This window comes from Opisthorchis viverrini (genome assembly GCF_000715545.1).
Source record: "Opisthorchis viverrini unplaced genomic scaffold opera_v5_46, whole genome shotgun sequence".
Taxonomy (NCBI): domain Eukaryota; kingdom Metazoa; phylum Platyhelminthes; class Trematoda; order Opisthorchiida; family Opisthorchiidae; genus Opisthorchis; species Opisthorchis viverrini.
Genome location: NW_008751703.1, coordinates 2118481 through 2136249, shown reverse-complemented (window position 1 = coordinate 2136249; position 17769 = coordinate 2118481). Strand labels below are relative to the sequence as shown.

Below are 17769 nucleotides of genomic sequence, written 5' to 3'. Positions count from 1 at the left end.
TCAGTGAGCTAGTAGTAGCCAAGTTTTCAAAAATAGTTCAAGAAATAGGGGGAGTATGCTCTTTCAAATTTACTTTACTGTACTAATTTATAATTTTTTCTGAGATTTTTCAGAGTAGCAGTTGTAAACTAGTATCATACTAAAAGAATGGTAGATTTCTCGATGCCCTTGGTATTAGGCAGAATTGATCCGCATTCATGTAGTTGGTCCTCGCCCGGACAAAAACACAATAAATAGCTTCTACAGAAACGACGAGTTCCATTTTATGGGGTTCAGCTATAAAACACAAGGCCTGATAACTTATGGATTCCGTATGAGGGTCCTGACAAAATCTGAAACAGTTACTCGGCTTTCCACCATGCACACGAAAAAAATCCAAGAATTAAGTGAACTTGGGGTGAGTGGTTTGTGACAAGATCTGAGGGGTGAATGTATAGAGTGTGGTATTTTGCTCAGCAGTTTGATATCAAGTATGAATAAAGTCACAGGTACTACTTGATAGCATTAAAAAAAGTCACTTGTCTGATAGCTTTGTATTTGCTTATAGCGTGACAAGTATATCACCAAAAGTTTTGCCAAAACAAAATCTATGGTATCTTCAATCACATGACTCCACAATATTTGTAGATCCACAAAGTTACATGATCTTCATGAAGTGACTTTTCCTATGGCAGTACATTTTCTGGAAGCATTAGGATTGCGCGTTAATCAGCGCTTGGTATTAGGAATCTTCGCGTAGGTTGCCACGCGTGAAGTATGTGTTATGTTACAAGGAAGAAAAGATGCTCTAGAGAAGACGTTGATCATTCATTGAACACATTCATTCGATAATAGTGGAATGCGAAAGAATGAAAGAAGACGTAAAAGTTGAAACTGACTCAACTTATTAGCAGATTCCCAATATACATCAGTGTGGGAGTATTCACTGCATACATACGTCGACAGTCTAAGAGGCCTAATCTATAAGGGAATGGTCTCAAATTTACAGAATCGTAGTAAAATAAATTAGGAGCCAGACATGTTTTAGTTAAACCAAGGATTCGGGTTTTAAACACGCCGTTTGTTGAACAAGACGTGCTACCGTCTCAGGCCGTATCTAGCAGACGCGTTCAGGGATATGGCACGCATCGGTACTGATTTGGTACGGTAAACTGATTGGAGTTAGTAAAAGGCGCGTTTGCTTTCGGCCACACTCTTTAAAATGTAATTATGACTTGTCCGTAAGTTGCTGCTTTGACCAACTTCCATCCATTTGCATTGTTCGCCGGTGGCTGGTTCGCTGAATAACTGGAAAGGTAGGAAGCAGGACACAGTCAATACCTCGCAAATCTCAGCATTGTGACGTGTAGGTTGTGAGCTTGAAAATTACAATCAGTTCACAATTATCGGTAAAATCGATGGTATTAAGGACGTTTTACTAGATATGTTTGTAACTCGAGTCTGATACAACACCCCATGGATACCCAGTGTGGTGCACAACCGTGTGGTCATGGTGGATATGGAATCATCACCGGAAGAATCATTTGAGTCTGCACAATTTGATGTTTCTAACGGTATTTCATTATCCCCACAGGTGACATACCTTGTCAGGTTTATTTTTCGGCCTATAGCCAGCGTATAAATATTCTCTCTACATGTCCATTCATGTGCTGAGTAAGGATATGTTTTTCAATTTCCAAAGTAGTGAAAACAATAGGAAATCTCTTATCTAATCAGGCTTTATATGTGGATCTCTCATTCAAACAATGTGCAGACTAGGCGGAAATTTGTTGGGGATGCTTAAGGGGTTTTGTTTTGTCATGTGCTCATAATGGACCGCATCAACAAGGCTCGTTAGTCATCGCCACGTACATCTTGAAACACACAATTTACCAGTGAAAGATGGGTCGGTTTATTTATCTAAGAAGACGACCCAGTCATGTTAGAGTTATTTATTGACTCAAACGCAGAAGTGCATGTCGGGTGCTTCGCCATCCATATTTCGCTCTTCCGAAACGAATTGCTAATCAACAATCTCAAGAAGGAGGGAATCTAATTGGTGATCTTGAACCACGCTTACTATACACCTGATCATATAAGCCAAAGAGCCACTGTGACCGTAGACCTCAGGGGTATATGCTCCAGTTCCGTACTGAGGTCAGTAATGATGGTAGTATTATTGGGTCAACAATGCCAGAAGTGCAAAACACTTCAAACAAGTCCGTGTTCCTGTGTCGAAAACTACAAAATACACGATATCATTTCTTTTTAAATACTCTTGGAAGTCTAGGACATATTTATCAGTCTTCAGAAAGCACCAGCGACAGACTAGTTACATCAAAACATGAGATGGTACTGCTAGAAGGTTAAATCAATTACAAATATCGATCGCAGCGAAAATAATTAAGAGATCTTTACTGCACGCGAACTAAAATATCACCCGGTTGCAAAGTGGTTGAACACAACTCGTGAGCATATTCAGACGATTATTTGAGATCATTCCCTGCAACTCCATTTTTCCAAAAACAATTTGGGTCTTTTTATTTAGATCTGTTCACTAAAATTTCAAATAATAAATTGCTCTCTAAAAGGAGGGTGCGAATTATAGTTCGTTAAGGTACTTGAAAAAAGGGAGCTTTTACTACACTTGATAACTTTGACATTACCATATGGTTTTCAAAGATCAACTGGTTTGCTGCAGGTGATGTACAGCAATGTCTAATCGGATCTACAAATTTCTGATTTTGACAAATGGGTTTGATTCTCCCATAACAGCATTCAGCCGGACAACTCAAACTGCCTCTAAGACAGACGAGTGCCATACGGAGGTATTCTTGGTCCATTCATTTAATCATTCTGCGGCTGTGTGAACCGGTCAGCCATAAAAAACAAGACAAAAGGTTGCGTCACCCATTATTCTGCACATACCTTATCAGAACTAAAAATCTTGGGAGGTTTGGATGTCGAAACACAACATCGCTCTTTCAACTGACATACATCATATTGCTTATTTTGAATCACCGGGTTTTGAGAAATCTTAATCCAAAAGTAACGGTGTATTACGACTTTTGCACCGTGAACTTTCTCTAATAATCACTCAATGACCTATTTTTAGTAAGATAGGACGGAGCAACAGTATATATGGTGAAGAGTTACTCTACTAGGAGAAAGACATACTTTTGTCAGCACGGGTAAACTTACTTTGAGAAAGTCGTCACCCATGTATGCGCCTTTTGCATTTCCTTCATGGATGTTGATCACGACTGTCTCGGTCCAAGCGCTATCTGCATTCAGTTGATCATCTAGATAGCCTTTGAATATCTGGAGAATAAGGATTCAGTATTACATTAATCGGAGTGCCCTGCTTAGTTTTCGTGTCAGAGAATAGGTAATTTGCATTCAAGAAGTTTTATCTGAAAAGGATACCTAGTTCCTTTGTTCAACTTATAGGACTACCCCAATGAATTTGGACTAAATGCGCATACAGCAATTAGTTTCGCCCTTTAGGAGGAGGATGGCTGATTTTTTGAATGCGAATGCTACATCCCTTGTCTATTTAACTAGTTGTAGTGCCCATCCTTATTTGTTCAGTGACTTTTTCAGCCTTTTTTCTCAACCGGGAAGCATGACACTCGCTTTACATATTTGAAAAACAGTCTTTGTAATATGTATTCTCTCCGGTTATGATCACTTAAGTTTCCTGGAGCCTTTCAACATTAAGTGAGCTGAGAGCCACTACTTCGGAGTGTCCACAAAATCAAGCTGTTATTACAACTTGACAAATCTTTGACTCGAAGACTGACCATTATATTCGACGTAAACCAGCGCACCGAAGTGTCAGAGATTTTTTTTCATATGTCACTAAAGCACGCAAACTGAAATATAACCTACTCCAATTTTGAGTAAACTAATCTGTTATAAGGCACATCTGTTTGAAGATAGGCACCTACTCTGTAGAGGCCAGACCAGCCTCATCAACAGTGATTTAGTGAACCAAACCCAAAAACCTGGAGTGACCAAACATCATCTTTTGTTCAAGATAGCTCAACTTGAAGGAAAGGTTATTGTTCGACACAAAACTCCGGCCTAATTTCTTGAGCATAGATAAAATCAGAAGCTTGCTTCAAGGGATAAAATCTACCAAGGTCTGTCAAGTTGTACCATTCTAGGGCCTAATACGGTAGAAGTAACATTTTGAGAATTATAAGCTCAACAATACTATCTGTTGATCAGTCAAATTAGTTAAAAACTCATCCAAATGTGCTTATTATCAAAAAACCTTGATTTTGAGATGAAAATCGCAACAGGTATGGGTCATTATATAGGGAAAAAATTGAGGGAGAACAAAGGTATTTGGCTTAGATCGCTTTAGTGACATGATGTGTTGATTCCATAACGTGCTAAATTTGGCTCCGATGCTAGGGAAAAACAACCTCGGAACTTTCGTGAAGCATGTTTCGTTAGGCTTTAATAACCGCAATCGTTCATTGTTGTATTGTATGGTATCAAGTTATCCTGACTTTAAGGAATAAGCCTTATTCATATTACTAAAGCCTGTAACCAGTAGTATCTCACAAATCGTGTTTATTATCAAACAAACTTGAGCTTTTCACATATGAGAAGTGCTAGTTTTGAGTGTCGATGCCCATCCGATCTCATTATGTTCAGCTGTAATTTTCTACTAAGTGATCATCGTGCGGTAGATTCAAGGCCCTAAGCCTTTTATGAGACAGCGATCCTAGCCATCCAGCAGTACCAATGGGTGCGCTCCATGCTCTAACACTCCACCACCCATCGAACCTGATGATCAAGACTGGAATGTTTTCTGCGGAATCAACAAACTTCGGATGATACAGCTGCCCCTGAAGCGTCTGAGCCTGATCATGTTGCGGTGGCCTGTGTAACTCAGCAGTCAATTGATCCATACATGAGGACGCTGCTACTAGGGTCGCTCGTACAAGGCTGATTAACAGACACAGATCTGAAGATCAATCTCCTGGCCATTCAGGTTGGGTTTTGAAATAAGTACTGCAAATCGTTCCCCAAACTTTAAACTACATGTTGGTCCTAAGCAAACTATATCTGCCTTGCGGTTAAGTTTTTGTGCCTGAGATTAGTTATAGGAACCCAGCTCGATAGGTGAAGGCAGGCGCCGGGATTTCTAGACAGAATATTTGCAACAGTATCTTACCCAGTGTTCAAATTAGGCTATAATATGAATTCAGATCATGTTACAGTTGGTGAAGTACTGATGTGCCCTTCTGACTTGAGTTGCTGCTGAGCTAACGAGTCAGTGGAAATCCCAGTGTTCTTAATTTGAGGTGTGCTGAATCTTTATGTTCAGGTCTAACTAAATTGAACTCGTTTTGAGCCAATCGGATCATTAGACCTTCATTCAAAAAGACATGTGCAGCACTGTTCCAGCCATAGTGGAATATGACTCACTTCTGTCTTAACACGGGCACTAGCCTCACATATACTATGACTTCTAACCGTGGCACATAAGACGCAATTTTTGGGAGCGTCAAACGTGATGCTGACCAGTTAGAGGTTGCTGATAACATGCTTACGTCAAGCGCTTTAGCAATACCACACGAGCCGCCAGCCGACTACTATTGCGAAGAAGTCTTTTATTCCGTAGATATTTTGCTCCTTCTACATACATTCGACTAAGGAATGCATCTGACTTTTTTTAAATATATGCTGCAATTTCCGTTTCCACGTATCAGGTCAAGTAAGAGCTTACATCGAATCACTCTTATAAACAGTGCGGTTAAACTAGGCTGTTATCTCTCTTCCCCTGACTGTTTTTGATTTTACCGTCGAAAGTATTATTGGCGGCAGATTTCGAAATATTGAAATACCAGCTACGTGGATTTCATCACTTCGTAAATTGATGGCGCTGGTGTGAAAAGGCTACTTTTACTAATTCAGTGCCCTCCAACATTCCACCGGTTAGAGAGATATTCTTCACATGGTTGTGTAGGAGATGAGCGCCGGTATCTAGTACTGGTGTATTTATTTCGGCGACGATGATGATATATTATATAAAAAATGGAACCGTACAATCATTCACATTCAGGATTCCGGGCTGTGAAATATAAACGCATGTCTGAGGGCGACAATTATTCTCAAATTTTTTTGGCGAAATATTCATTGTTTAACCCAATCAGCCAGATTTTCCGGCTGTCTGGCCTAGGCTTTTATTAGTTGTAGGTGGTTGCGGGATTTGTAGAAATCAAGTCCACATCACTCTTGTATGAACAGCTTTCTTGCTATCTTGATACACTTATTCTGGGGGCTTCACACGAAAGCAGGGACTCAACAGGGACTCAAGCAGTGTGGACTCAACAGAGTAACTGCGCTAGTACAGGATGAGGAGTGTTCATACGATGGTGAGGTGAACGTGAACTTTCCGTTCACTACTTTCAGAACAGTAATAAAACAGTAGGGGGAAAACTTATCATTGGTCTACTTATTTATATGAATTTCTACATTATACCATCTTCTGCATCGTCTCTTGCACTTCCTGCGTAAAATCAATCGAAGGAGATTCCCAAAAATTGGATTCCGAGTTCACTGAGATCATTTAATTTGAAGGCGAGATTTTATTACTGGCGGATATGAGTAGTTAGTATATTAAGCACTCCCACATCAGGGTGAGATCATGTTCAAGCTTGACATATCCCTGTACCTGGAAAGATGCATATTGTGACCACGGACAAACACGTGGAATGATAATTCTGGACGATGTGAAACAGAAACTACCTGTAACTGAGATTAGAAAAACATCTAGCACAAAGACAGTTCTTACCTGAGTCACTTCAGCCTTGTCCAGTCGCTTGAGAAGTCTGTCAACGCGTTTTTCAGATAATGTGGCTCGAGCCCGGCGCGTAATAAAGCTGCTTATTACCTTGGGGACACATGTGTCAAGTTCGCATCGGTTTGAATGATCTGTGAGATACTGTAAACGATCCAGTTAGAAAAGTGTGAGCTGTAGTCTAACCTTAAACACTGGATTTCCCTGTTAAAGTGCATCTACTGACCTTTCCACGTGCATATTAGATAGAAGGGTTCATAATTTGCTTAAGTTCAACCGTTTTTGCAACAAGTCTTTATGTCTGTCTGCCGGTCGGAATTATACCCACTTTGTCTACTCATATGCTCAAGAAAAAAATGTAAAATTAGAATTAACCAATTACTTGGAACTACTCTTAGATAGACTCATTCAAGAAGGTATAGTAGTGCCGGTTGAATAACTTCAATTAGGTTGTATAAAAATAGTCAAAGGCCCAGTGATTGTTGCCAACTGTGCTGACGACGTTTAGCAAGCGTCAACGTAGTTTCAAAATACCACCCGTTATTGTGAACTAGGAAAAGATTCTCTTTAGATCGCATGGTAACCATTTAAACCAAGGCTTTTGGGAAAGAACTCATTATTCTTTTTGAAGTCAAAGAACATGAATGCATGTGAAGAGTGGTAGTCCTGTATTGAGTACTTGTGAAAATGCTGAACCGGGACCCCTAAACGTGTCTTAAAAATCCTTGACAAGTGGAGGTTTTGACGTGCCCCTCAACGCCATCTGGCAGTTCCCTAAAGAGCAAAGAAAACCCTCGAGTGGCATAAGTCTAGGTGAGCTCTTTACGAACCCTTAGCAGACCACAAACGGTCGCTAAGTGGTAGACCAGTCGAACATTGAATCTAGTGTTGAGGATCGTAGCGTATTAACCTCATCATGCTTCTCATTTTGCTTTTGTTTGCTTTCCTTACCATTTAGGAGGTGGCAAGCTTCCGTATTGTGAGGAAAAATTCGGGAATCGGTAGTGAGGAAACACAACCCACAACCTCACTGCTCAAGGTCTTAATCCAAATCAATCATTGCACCACTTCTTTTGCTGTCTGGAGGCTTCACAGCTGATTAAATCCAATACGCTAATTAAAAGTGAAGGGTGTGCCAGATGATCGATTTACTCCGGATACCATCTCCAAATTGGAAGAACGAGCTTCACACGAGCTACATACCCCAAACCTGGAGCTCACAGGTTCGTCAGGTAGACTTAGTAGGCTGGAACGTCGTTGATTCTATCGGCCGGTTCTCAGCTAATTATTGACTTTTCGAGGGGCTATTCAATTGTTCTCCATGTCACCTGCAAATGCCATTATATGTTCGAAAACTCTAGTCTGGGCTGATATTAAGCACGGAATTTAGGTGCCAGAAACACAAAAATCTGGTGACGTGAATTGTTCATTCTCCATCAGGTGTCCGCAAATTATCTAACAGCTCGTAGGGAGTCAGAAGCCATATAAAGCAGTCGGGTAAATCTGAAAATTAGGACCACAAGCAGCTTGGAACTTGAATTTGCCTCTTCCTCGTTGCGTCAACGGCTGGATAATCTGATTATGTGCAATTTCGCCAACAGTTTATGCTTACTAACGCGATTAAAAGTGTGTTGTAAAATTTCTGGTCACACAAGATCACAGGCGACGTTTTCATACGTAGGAATGTTCAAATAAGTCGCTCCAGCAAGTAAATATCCAACTCAGCCTAACTGAAAAAATCGGATCAATTTAAGCGGATAATGTAATAATAATAACAATAGTAATAACACTAATAAGAAGAAGGCGGGTAATGAAGTAAATTTCACGGATAGACGTGGCTACATGAGAACAGGCTCAGGACGATAAATCAACAACAGACTACCGCGGTATAGTTTCCAAAATTATGCCTCAACATCAGGCCATTTTGCCTGATGCCCCTTGAGTTCGCGCCGTTGTCACGCGACTTTAATTTTACCGATAGACTTCCAGATGCCTTGATTCCCACAAGTACTTAAAACCGACTTGCAGCTGGTGACTACAATTTGCGATTGCTAACTACCCTATATTTGTGGCTGACAAATGGGTGAAAGAATCAATATGCATGTCTGTATAGACAACTTTTACTTCGAAAGAGGGTGAGGAAGTCACAATTTTGGTAGAGTAAAATATATTCAAACTGGTGGAATGGTGTCGTTGTTAATTTTTGGACGAGAAGACAAGCCAATTGCGAAAAAGGGGACAGGGCACAAATTCAAACTAATGGCAAAGGTCGACGGTAGAGTGAAGTATTTTCCTGTTGCAGCAGACAAACGCAATAAGTTGTTCAAACAAAGCCATGTAGCTATGACAACATTTTGGATACAACTAACAGACTCAGACCTTCCGCAACAGTTTCAGCTTCTCTAACCTGGGCGAGTACGTTACACGCTTTGTGGTTCTATCTCTTACACTTTAACTGTTCTGTACGATTTTTTATCCCGGAACCGGAGACACTGATCGTTATAATGGCTAACTGATGTCAGCGGCGTTTATGGTGTCAGTTTCTATTCAGAATGCCTGGCTGAGTGTTGGAGGTGTGGGCATTCCGGATATTTTTTGTAGTCTGACCCGGGGTTTCCTTTTCTGTCGCATTCCTTTCTGGTCTCCTTTGAAAGACTGTATTCACCTACATTAACGTAATTTTACGTCCGAGAAATACCATTGTTTGTACCTGGTGGTATCGTTAATTAAGATGATGTTGACTGACTTCAAGAACAAATCTTTAAGTCCGCATGATTCAGCCTCCTTTTGTTTCAGCCGAGTGAGATATCAGCAATACCTATTGTGTTTGTTGTTTTCATATTGGTGTTGCAACGATGTGCCTTTTCTGTCTGTCAGACGATACGTCAAGTAAAATATGTGCTGGTTAATCCTCTGAGCGGTAATAATAAGATTCTAGTGAATATCACAGATACTGAAGTATCAACCATCCAAGTCCCGCAAATAGATGGGCATTGGTTAGATGTTCTTATTCGGTGGAGTTGTATAAGCATATCTGTGTTTGCCCGGGTGCATGAGTTGTGTATCCTTATGGTTAGTGCTCATGCGACAGCGCAGGATTCGACTCAAACGGCTGCCTTCAGTTGACGAATAGTACACCTTTCGTTTTTGATAGTTGATCAACAGGACTGAAGATGAGACCCCCAAATAATATATTAGAACAGATTTTACTGCACAACGATTTACCTTCACAGAGTGCCTGTCTATCATTAAAAATGTGAATCTTTCTGATTTCAGTGCATATAACTACAGCTGATGCTATATTGGTCAACATGTATCTGGTAAGAAAGGACATATTGAGGCATGTCTACCTAGACACACAGGCAAAAAAACCAAGTTTTGAGCCCGATGAAATGCGGGAGAAAATCGTATCGGTGACCAGAAACTAGAGGCTGCTTAAAGGTAAACACGGTATGTAAGTTTATTTTGCACCGCGTTGCATCTAAACTGCAAATGTCAGCAAAATACGCAATGCAAACAGTTTGTGAAATTTTTCACGCTGTATCCTGTTTTCGTCAAGCTAAGATTACTAACAATAGCCAAATTAGTTGTGATACGTCTACTGGACCCTCAACCTATTCTGACCTTCCATCTGCACACCTTAAGAAGAGGCACCCACTATTATCCCGTCACTACACTATTGCTAATACTATTGTACCGTTTTGACACTATTGCTGCAAACTTTTCCAAATACTGACAAGAATATTACATCCAGAACAAGCTTTTACTCGACAAATGAGATATTCTGACGCTACCTGTACTGAGATGTTTGTACCTGCAAATGCTGAAAATGCAAGGGCATTGGTGGTATGTTCATCACCCTGAATGATCATTAATGTGCATGTTGTGAACCAAACAGTGGTTGCGAATGTAACTTCCGTGTGCAGATATATTTCTTTTTTCGTCCTTGCTTTGTTTTCAGTCTTGAATTACATAAAATGCTGGGAAAGTACATAAAGAAACTAGGATCAGAGGCAACTATGAGCTGTTTCTAAACTTGTAAGTTTACGTTAAATTGGAAAGGTCTGGTAAAAAAGCTCGAAACAATGCTCTCCAAAAGTTTGATGCTCTAGTGCGATCAATGAATCAGGGGGGTTTGACAGAGTAGTCGATCTACATTTTAAGGTTTTCACCCTCGATTCACATGGTAAATTGGGGAAATAATTCCGAAAATAGTAGCCCCCTTGACAAACGTTTCTTAAAATTACTCCAATAGAAAGATTGCCAGTAGATTTATCCGGCTAATAATCTTTTTCTTGGTTAATAACATCAAGTGCTTTGTGAAATCCACGGTATGCAAACAAAAACTCCAAATGGCACAATATTATTCAGGCTACGTTGGAAACTTATTTATATCGTTTAGTTCCTTCATTTTCATTCGTATTTGAATTCGCATGTACACCCTCGTGCTTCTGAAACATGCCTGTGTCATCTTAAAATAAAATGAGGTCAAGGTGGCCGCTAAGTTTCAACTGCCCAACCTATTTTCTCCTAGTTTTACATGATCTCTTCGTTGACAGACGCCGAGTAGTCATAATTAGGGACACAGTGTGACGTGAATGCTATTCTTACAGGACGTAAGAAGTAGGAATATTTCTACTTGTTCGATGGAATTTCCTCCCCATTACGGATAACAACGAATGACAAATATAATTGAAAAAATTTCGGCAATTTCACAGAATTGCAGCATGAATTTTAAAACAGATGGACTCACCCATGGTATACACAAACGCTTGGTTCGTTCAAGAGCTATGTACTGCAACACTCCACGATTACTTCTAGTCACTTGATTACCGGTACGTGGATCTCTGGACCATCTTGTGATGCATATAACAATGGAATGATTCGGACCCCAGCGAGGTAGTAATCCTTTGCCTAGTAAGCCAGTTCGGCCCATTGGGTTGAGGGGAGCACCGGTCGTAGGGTCAAGACGATACCGACCCAGTAGACTTTGACGTCGTATTTTGGCATGAGGGTCATACTGATTGAAACTAATTCCACGTAGATTCTCACTGAGTTTGAAAGCAAAATCGATGTTTCCGTGTGTAAAACTGTGACACACAGATTCGAATGGATTGTCGATGGAATACAGCGTGGAAAAAAGACAATAATGCTCAGTTTAATCTCATTTTGCTACACAAAAAGCAGCATTAGGGATGCTCATCCAGAGTTCAAGCGCATGCCACGGGCGTCGTTATGCAGGCCAAGGCGTCATTGTGCAGGCCAGGCCTCAATCCCAAGCTACCAGGCAAACCGTGATGCAAAAAAGCATGCAACAATGGACAAAGTTTCATGGCCATAAGTTGTATGCTTCCGTCTGTCCAACTTTCACCAATGGGGAAATCATGCCGAATGTAGTCGTGAGGGGAGGGGAAGCGACCTAAACACAGACGTCTGCCTGCCAGTCCTTTGGTCGCAATCAAGTTGTGTGCTAGCCAGCACACGGAGTACAAATAGTTTTATCAGAGAGACACCTTACTTCTACGTGAACAGGCACCTCAAATGATGAGACAGTCCAATAAATTGTCATTGATCTCTACTACAAATGTTTGAGCTTCATACTTTGATGTTAGAAGGAACTAAATTCATTAGAAAACAGGATTCGAAGTAATTCCTGTTTCAGAGAATCACGAAGAATGCTACGCAAAGGGGCAGTGGAAACCTTGACCATCCGTCAAACAAACGATGATTAGCTAATTATTCTCTGTTTTCACTAAGGTCATAGCAACACGAGTGGTTTCATTGTTTGCTTTTGCTTGCATAAATAAGGATTCTACTGATAATAATGACTTCGATTTTTGACAAAATCCGTTTGTGGAATCCTGTAGAGTAATTTTACATACTTAGTAAATTAGACCAGATGCATTCAGGGGTCACTCTGAACCAGATTTTCTGGAGATAATAATTTGTGATTGTCACTTTTCCATGGTTGAAAGGCAGCGATGTGATAAAAGCTTGGATACGTGTTTATATAAGAGTTGCGGGTGAACGTCTATACAACGAATGAGCTGAACTGAATTCCTTCAAGATTTCAGGTTCAGTCTCCTCAAGTATTGATGTGTTACGTCTTTGACTAGATCCGCATTACGTTGTTTGTTTTCGGAGTTGAGGTTTGTTGTAAACATTGTGGACTTGTCAGTTTTTTTCGGTCGTATTATGTTGCCGTACTGGAAATAATGAGGCACTGAATATGCTCCAGTGGGCTAGAAGCACACTTGAATGGGAAATGTTATATGGGCTCACACTATCTCCAAGCAGAAGTTTCCATAGCCTAAAACTGCTGAAGAATACCAACAAACTATTTGACCTGGGCTACAGACTGAAGTCAAGTATACTCAACTCATCTTCACTTACACTGAATATTTTGGAACAAAGATTCAAACCAGTATCTCGATAGACGCCTACATTGAGAAACGCTGTTCCTACAAAGTGGATACTTTCCAGCTAGGATGAATTTCAAGTTCACGTCAGAAAACTGATCCCATAAGAAATCACGCACCGGCAAACTTAAGAATAATGATTGCTGGAAAGTAAAAAACACTCATGTCAACAGTTCCTCACCGAAGGACGGTAACTATTGAGAGAAAACATCCTTTGGTGGGGCGACATCTTTTGTCCTGCCATCGGAATGAAGTTGTGCAAGTGTTTCTTACTCAGTTTTAACTGGAGCCTCGTGATATCGGTGTATACTTTTGGCAAATAAGCACAATTTAGACGTAAGTCAGCATCATTAAGACAAACTTTATTGGCTATGAGCTATCTGGATCTGCAGCCTGGTCGATGTAGGCGTATTGACGGGGACTGATACATATGCAGTGTTGGTGCGATCCTATGTCAGATACCAAGACTTAATCAATGGCTCTCAAGGAAATGAACATGAGACACTGATTCTTATTCGGAAGATGTAATAGTTAATGATAGATGAAATAGTTTTTGTAAAAATGTTGCATTTTCTGTATGTATGCTCAAACCAAAAACCACCACAATCTGCTTCTTTCAGGGATTTGTTTTAATTAACATCCCTTGGTTTTTGGCGCGCAATAAATTTTACAGTTGCAGTGCTATGGTTTCAGATAAGTTTTTTCGAGAAATTGGCAGTTGTTCGGCTTTTATCCTTCACGACCTTTGAGAAGACGTTAGATGAATACACAAGCTAAAATTACGTGCAGGGTAACAGAATCACCAGCGTTGTTTTGCCTTCGATTTGATGTACTAAAAATGCAGCAGGTGGCCAGGAAAACCAACAGAAATTCCAAAAAAAAACCAGTAAGTTGAGCCCATTTACTAATAACAAACAGTGCACCAAACACCGATTGTTTACTATGGCTTTGTATATGGAGGCACAGGGACCATCGCTTGTTATCTTGAACACAATCATAAAGTGACCAAGTTTTTGTACGATCACTTCCTGTATATCGACGGCTAACGGAAGAGGAGTTGGGCACCTGCAGGGTCCTGCTAAAGTGTGACAGGTGGTATGTTTTCCAAAGTGGTTAAGCTTCACGAGTCCCCACATGCGTTTGTGCTGCAGTCGGGAGAAGATCACTACAAACCCTACATCAGTGTACCAGAAAACTCAACCTACTAGTATGGGTCATCATCGTCCAGAAGCATTGCGTTCTTCACACTTGCTACAAGTTATACGTATATAATGAATGTATCTACCGCGATGATTACTTGGAACCGCAATTCTAGAGGTTCGACGTCACAGAATTTGGCATCCGTCTATCTTAGCACAGGGTACAGGACAAGATTTAGTTAAGGGAGTGATACTACCGCATATTTCGCGTCTATGAGTACAATGTAAGCCCTAACAAGTTCCATAAACTATTATGGCCATGGAACAATCCGGAACTTCCACCACTTGCAGGCGATTCACATTTTACCGCAGTTCGGTTACCTTATTTCTTTAGGCACCGTTTACCAAGTTGAGGTAAATGTTGACTTTGACCATTCGCTCACTCAAACAGAGAATTTTCAGAAAAACGCCTTGAACATAGACATTTTTAATTGTGAAATGGTAGCTTTGAAAACGTCTTAGTTTCCGAGAAAGTTTCTGTTCTCCGAGTACCGATAGGCTCATGAGGTAGAGTAGAATATACATACTAGAGAAGAAAAGCGGTCCTTTTTGAGAAATCGGGCCTGATTGACCAGAAACCAGCTCCATCTAGGCAGCCATGACAATAAGAGCAGGAGTGATAATCCAATTTATCAAACTGCTCATAATTGTATTGTTGATTTGTGTTCGGCTACCCGGGACCACAAAAGTTAGAAGTGCTGTGAGGTAGCAAACGATTACCTTTCAAAAGTTATTTCTATTGTTACGACTGCGTTTGATTGTTGAGACTATTAGCATCATTCTTTCTTTTTGAAGGGCTGCTTGTTGAGGAATTTACAGTCGGCTATTGAAAATTTCTCAGTTAATGACCTTCTTTACGAAGGAGCTGCCCTGAAAATCTACAAAATACTTCCTCTGGCTCATCCTCTCCCTTTTTGCACGCGTTGGACAAAGTTTGTGGTAACTGAAACGTGACCGTTGACAACAAAGAACCAAACAAGGGTAAATCTGATTTTAAGGCACCCGAATGCGCTCCGTCTCCCGACCAACTCCAGTATTAAACCTATGGGATAGAAAACTGTTGATGACCATTTAAGCGTATGTACATATGATAGTATAAACAGGACGAGTATAAGAAGGCACACTTAATCGTTGTTTGGGGGTCCCTCTGAAGTCCGTAGTCTTAGCTATCTTGCCATAGTATCACTAGAAAATGGAGACTGTGGGGTGGGGAAAAACCTGAAGCATGCTTCATTAAAGAGTTAATATGACCTTGAGTCGATCACCATAGTTTACATCAATCCGGAGGACCTGACGTGTAAACTCACTTTTCTCCGTCGTGTGCATCTTCCGATGGATAGAGGAGAACTTCTTCGCACGCGTCATAGGCAAAGTAGTCTGGATATTCCGCCTAAAATACCACAAGTGAGATGATCATTTTATGTCTTCCAGCGGTTATTTATTCATGTTGTTTATATCAGATTTTCGTAGAAACAATATATGCTATCCAATTCATCCGTTATGTGGACAGGCTAACGTGTCGTCAGTTAGTTCCCTTCACAAGTCCCACCGCTTCACATCAGGCGGGACGAGTAATACAACTTGGCTGAACACTGCCAATCCATTATCACCTGACCGTCACGTGTGAGACCGACTTGATCTGACCTATCTTGTTTTTTTTACGTCTGTAATGACCGAAAATTGGAAATTAATGTTGTTTTTTGGACGCACCTAGATTTTTCACGGTGTGCCGCCAGGTCTACAGGTAATCAGTCAGCAGTTTAAAATGTCATTTTAATAGCCAAATCCTATGATTCTCTCGTTCCTCGGGAATTTATTTCTTTACGAACACCAAACTTGGCTTGTGTCTTGCTTCGAAAATGTTTTAGGTTTCTATAGCGTGGGGAAACTTACTGGCTGAACTTGCACAATCATCCATTAAAATTCGCTGGCTTTCGTTTAAATCAAAGCATACCCTCGCATGACCCAAATTCAATGGATGCTGTTTACCGGAGCAGCTACGCATGGTTGATGTATTGAAAAAAGTACGGCACGTACCTAACGTGACCGAGACAGAACAGTGCACAATGCTGAATTTTGATGAGCTTTCATTCTATCGTTTCATCCTATGTTTTTGTTACTCGCATTTACTTCTGTGGCCTATGGCGTCATTTCAGCGGAAGTTACAGAGAGTAACTGCAATTTTACGGCAGTGGAGTTCCTGATTTCAGTTTATTTATAGCATTTTACTTTCAGTAGGGCAGGAGGATCAAAAGGTGGTTGGGACAGAGCGAACAGCGTTCCAGACTGGTCGTAGATTTCATAAAACATTGATGTGTGCAGTGGGATGCATACATTTTCTACTGGCTCACGGGTTTTTACTTGCGCACCGGACGATACCATAAATTTTGTTACGAGGGCTGCTGATGCTATCGTAAATGGACCCGAGTGAACCTAAGCTTCTGCAGGTATCGAAAGAGAGCTTGAATCTCATGTTAATTGCAAACTGTTTGAGTGAACATCCAGTATACTGCCTTGGTTTGGACGCCTTTGTTTTGCTGAGTATTCTTTTTGCCTGACGACCTGACGCATTGGTTGTCAGTTTCACCCTCTTGGTTTGGAGGTCAAGAGGATCCCGACAACAACAGGTCAGATGATTAGTGAGATTTAGAGGGTGGTGGGATTATCAGTTAATGAGTACCATAATTTTGATTTGTATATTGCTGTATTTTGCACTACATTGACACCAGCCATCGTTTACGTGTAAAAGTGTGAGGTGATCCTGTCATGTAGCTTTAGCAGTCGCCAGATGGCTGCAGGATGCAACGATGAAATCTTTTTGCCAGCTGACGAAAACAAAAATCTTATGCACACAACTCTGCAACCCTGGAACACGCCAGGTGACTTCGTTAAAACCAAATGTAACCTGCGGTGGCCGGTAACGAGGAACGAAGGCCGACCGCCATTGCAGCTTAAATTAACACCAACCTTTTTCAGCGACTTGCTAGTTGGCGAACGCACATCAGTAACATTATTTTGCTTCAAAATAGCCATCTACGCCTCAAAAGGATGCAAAAGTAAACATAAATGGTGCTGCAAAATGGAAACAGATGTTTTCCATATCAAGGAAGAACTGTTTTGATGAGGAATTCCTCAAACAGGAAGAAATCGATTTTACCGTCCAGGCCATCCTCTCGGGTGGAACGTTCATTCGCATGCCAGGATACTTCTCGAAGTTGAATGGTGCGATACGCCATAAGCGATGCTCAGCCACATTTCGTTCAATTACTCTTCCCGTTCGGTTGTCGGATACATCGGGAGATTTTACAGGATCTGCAGACGGATCGCCACCTTCTTCTGAACCGCTAGAATC

At 40.8% G+C, this 17769-nt stretch overlaps 1 protein-coding gene across 1 annotated transcript in view; it reads right to left on the bottom strand.

The window, feature by feature from the left end:
* Positions 1-530: 530 nt before the first annotated feature.
* Positions 531-17769, bottom strand: part of T265_03361 (hypothetical protein) — a gene marked incomplete at both ends in the record, with an annotated part of 152748 nt that continues 135509 nt past the window's right edge. The window contains 6 exons of the mRNA XM_009167822.1: positions 531-1287; positions 3181-3300; positions 6794-6943; positions 11553-11850; positions 15725-15807; positions 17575-17761. Coding sequence (XP_009166086.1) covers positions 1162-1287; positions 3181-3300; positions 6794-6943; positions 11553-11850; positions 15725-15807; positions 17575-17761 — 964 coding nt within the window. The remainder of the gene's footprint in view (positions 1288-3180; positions 3301-6793; positions 6944-11552; positions 11851-15724; positions 15808-17574; positions 17762-17769) is intronic.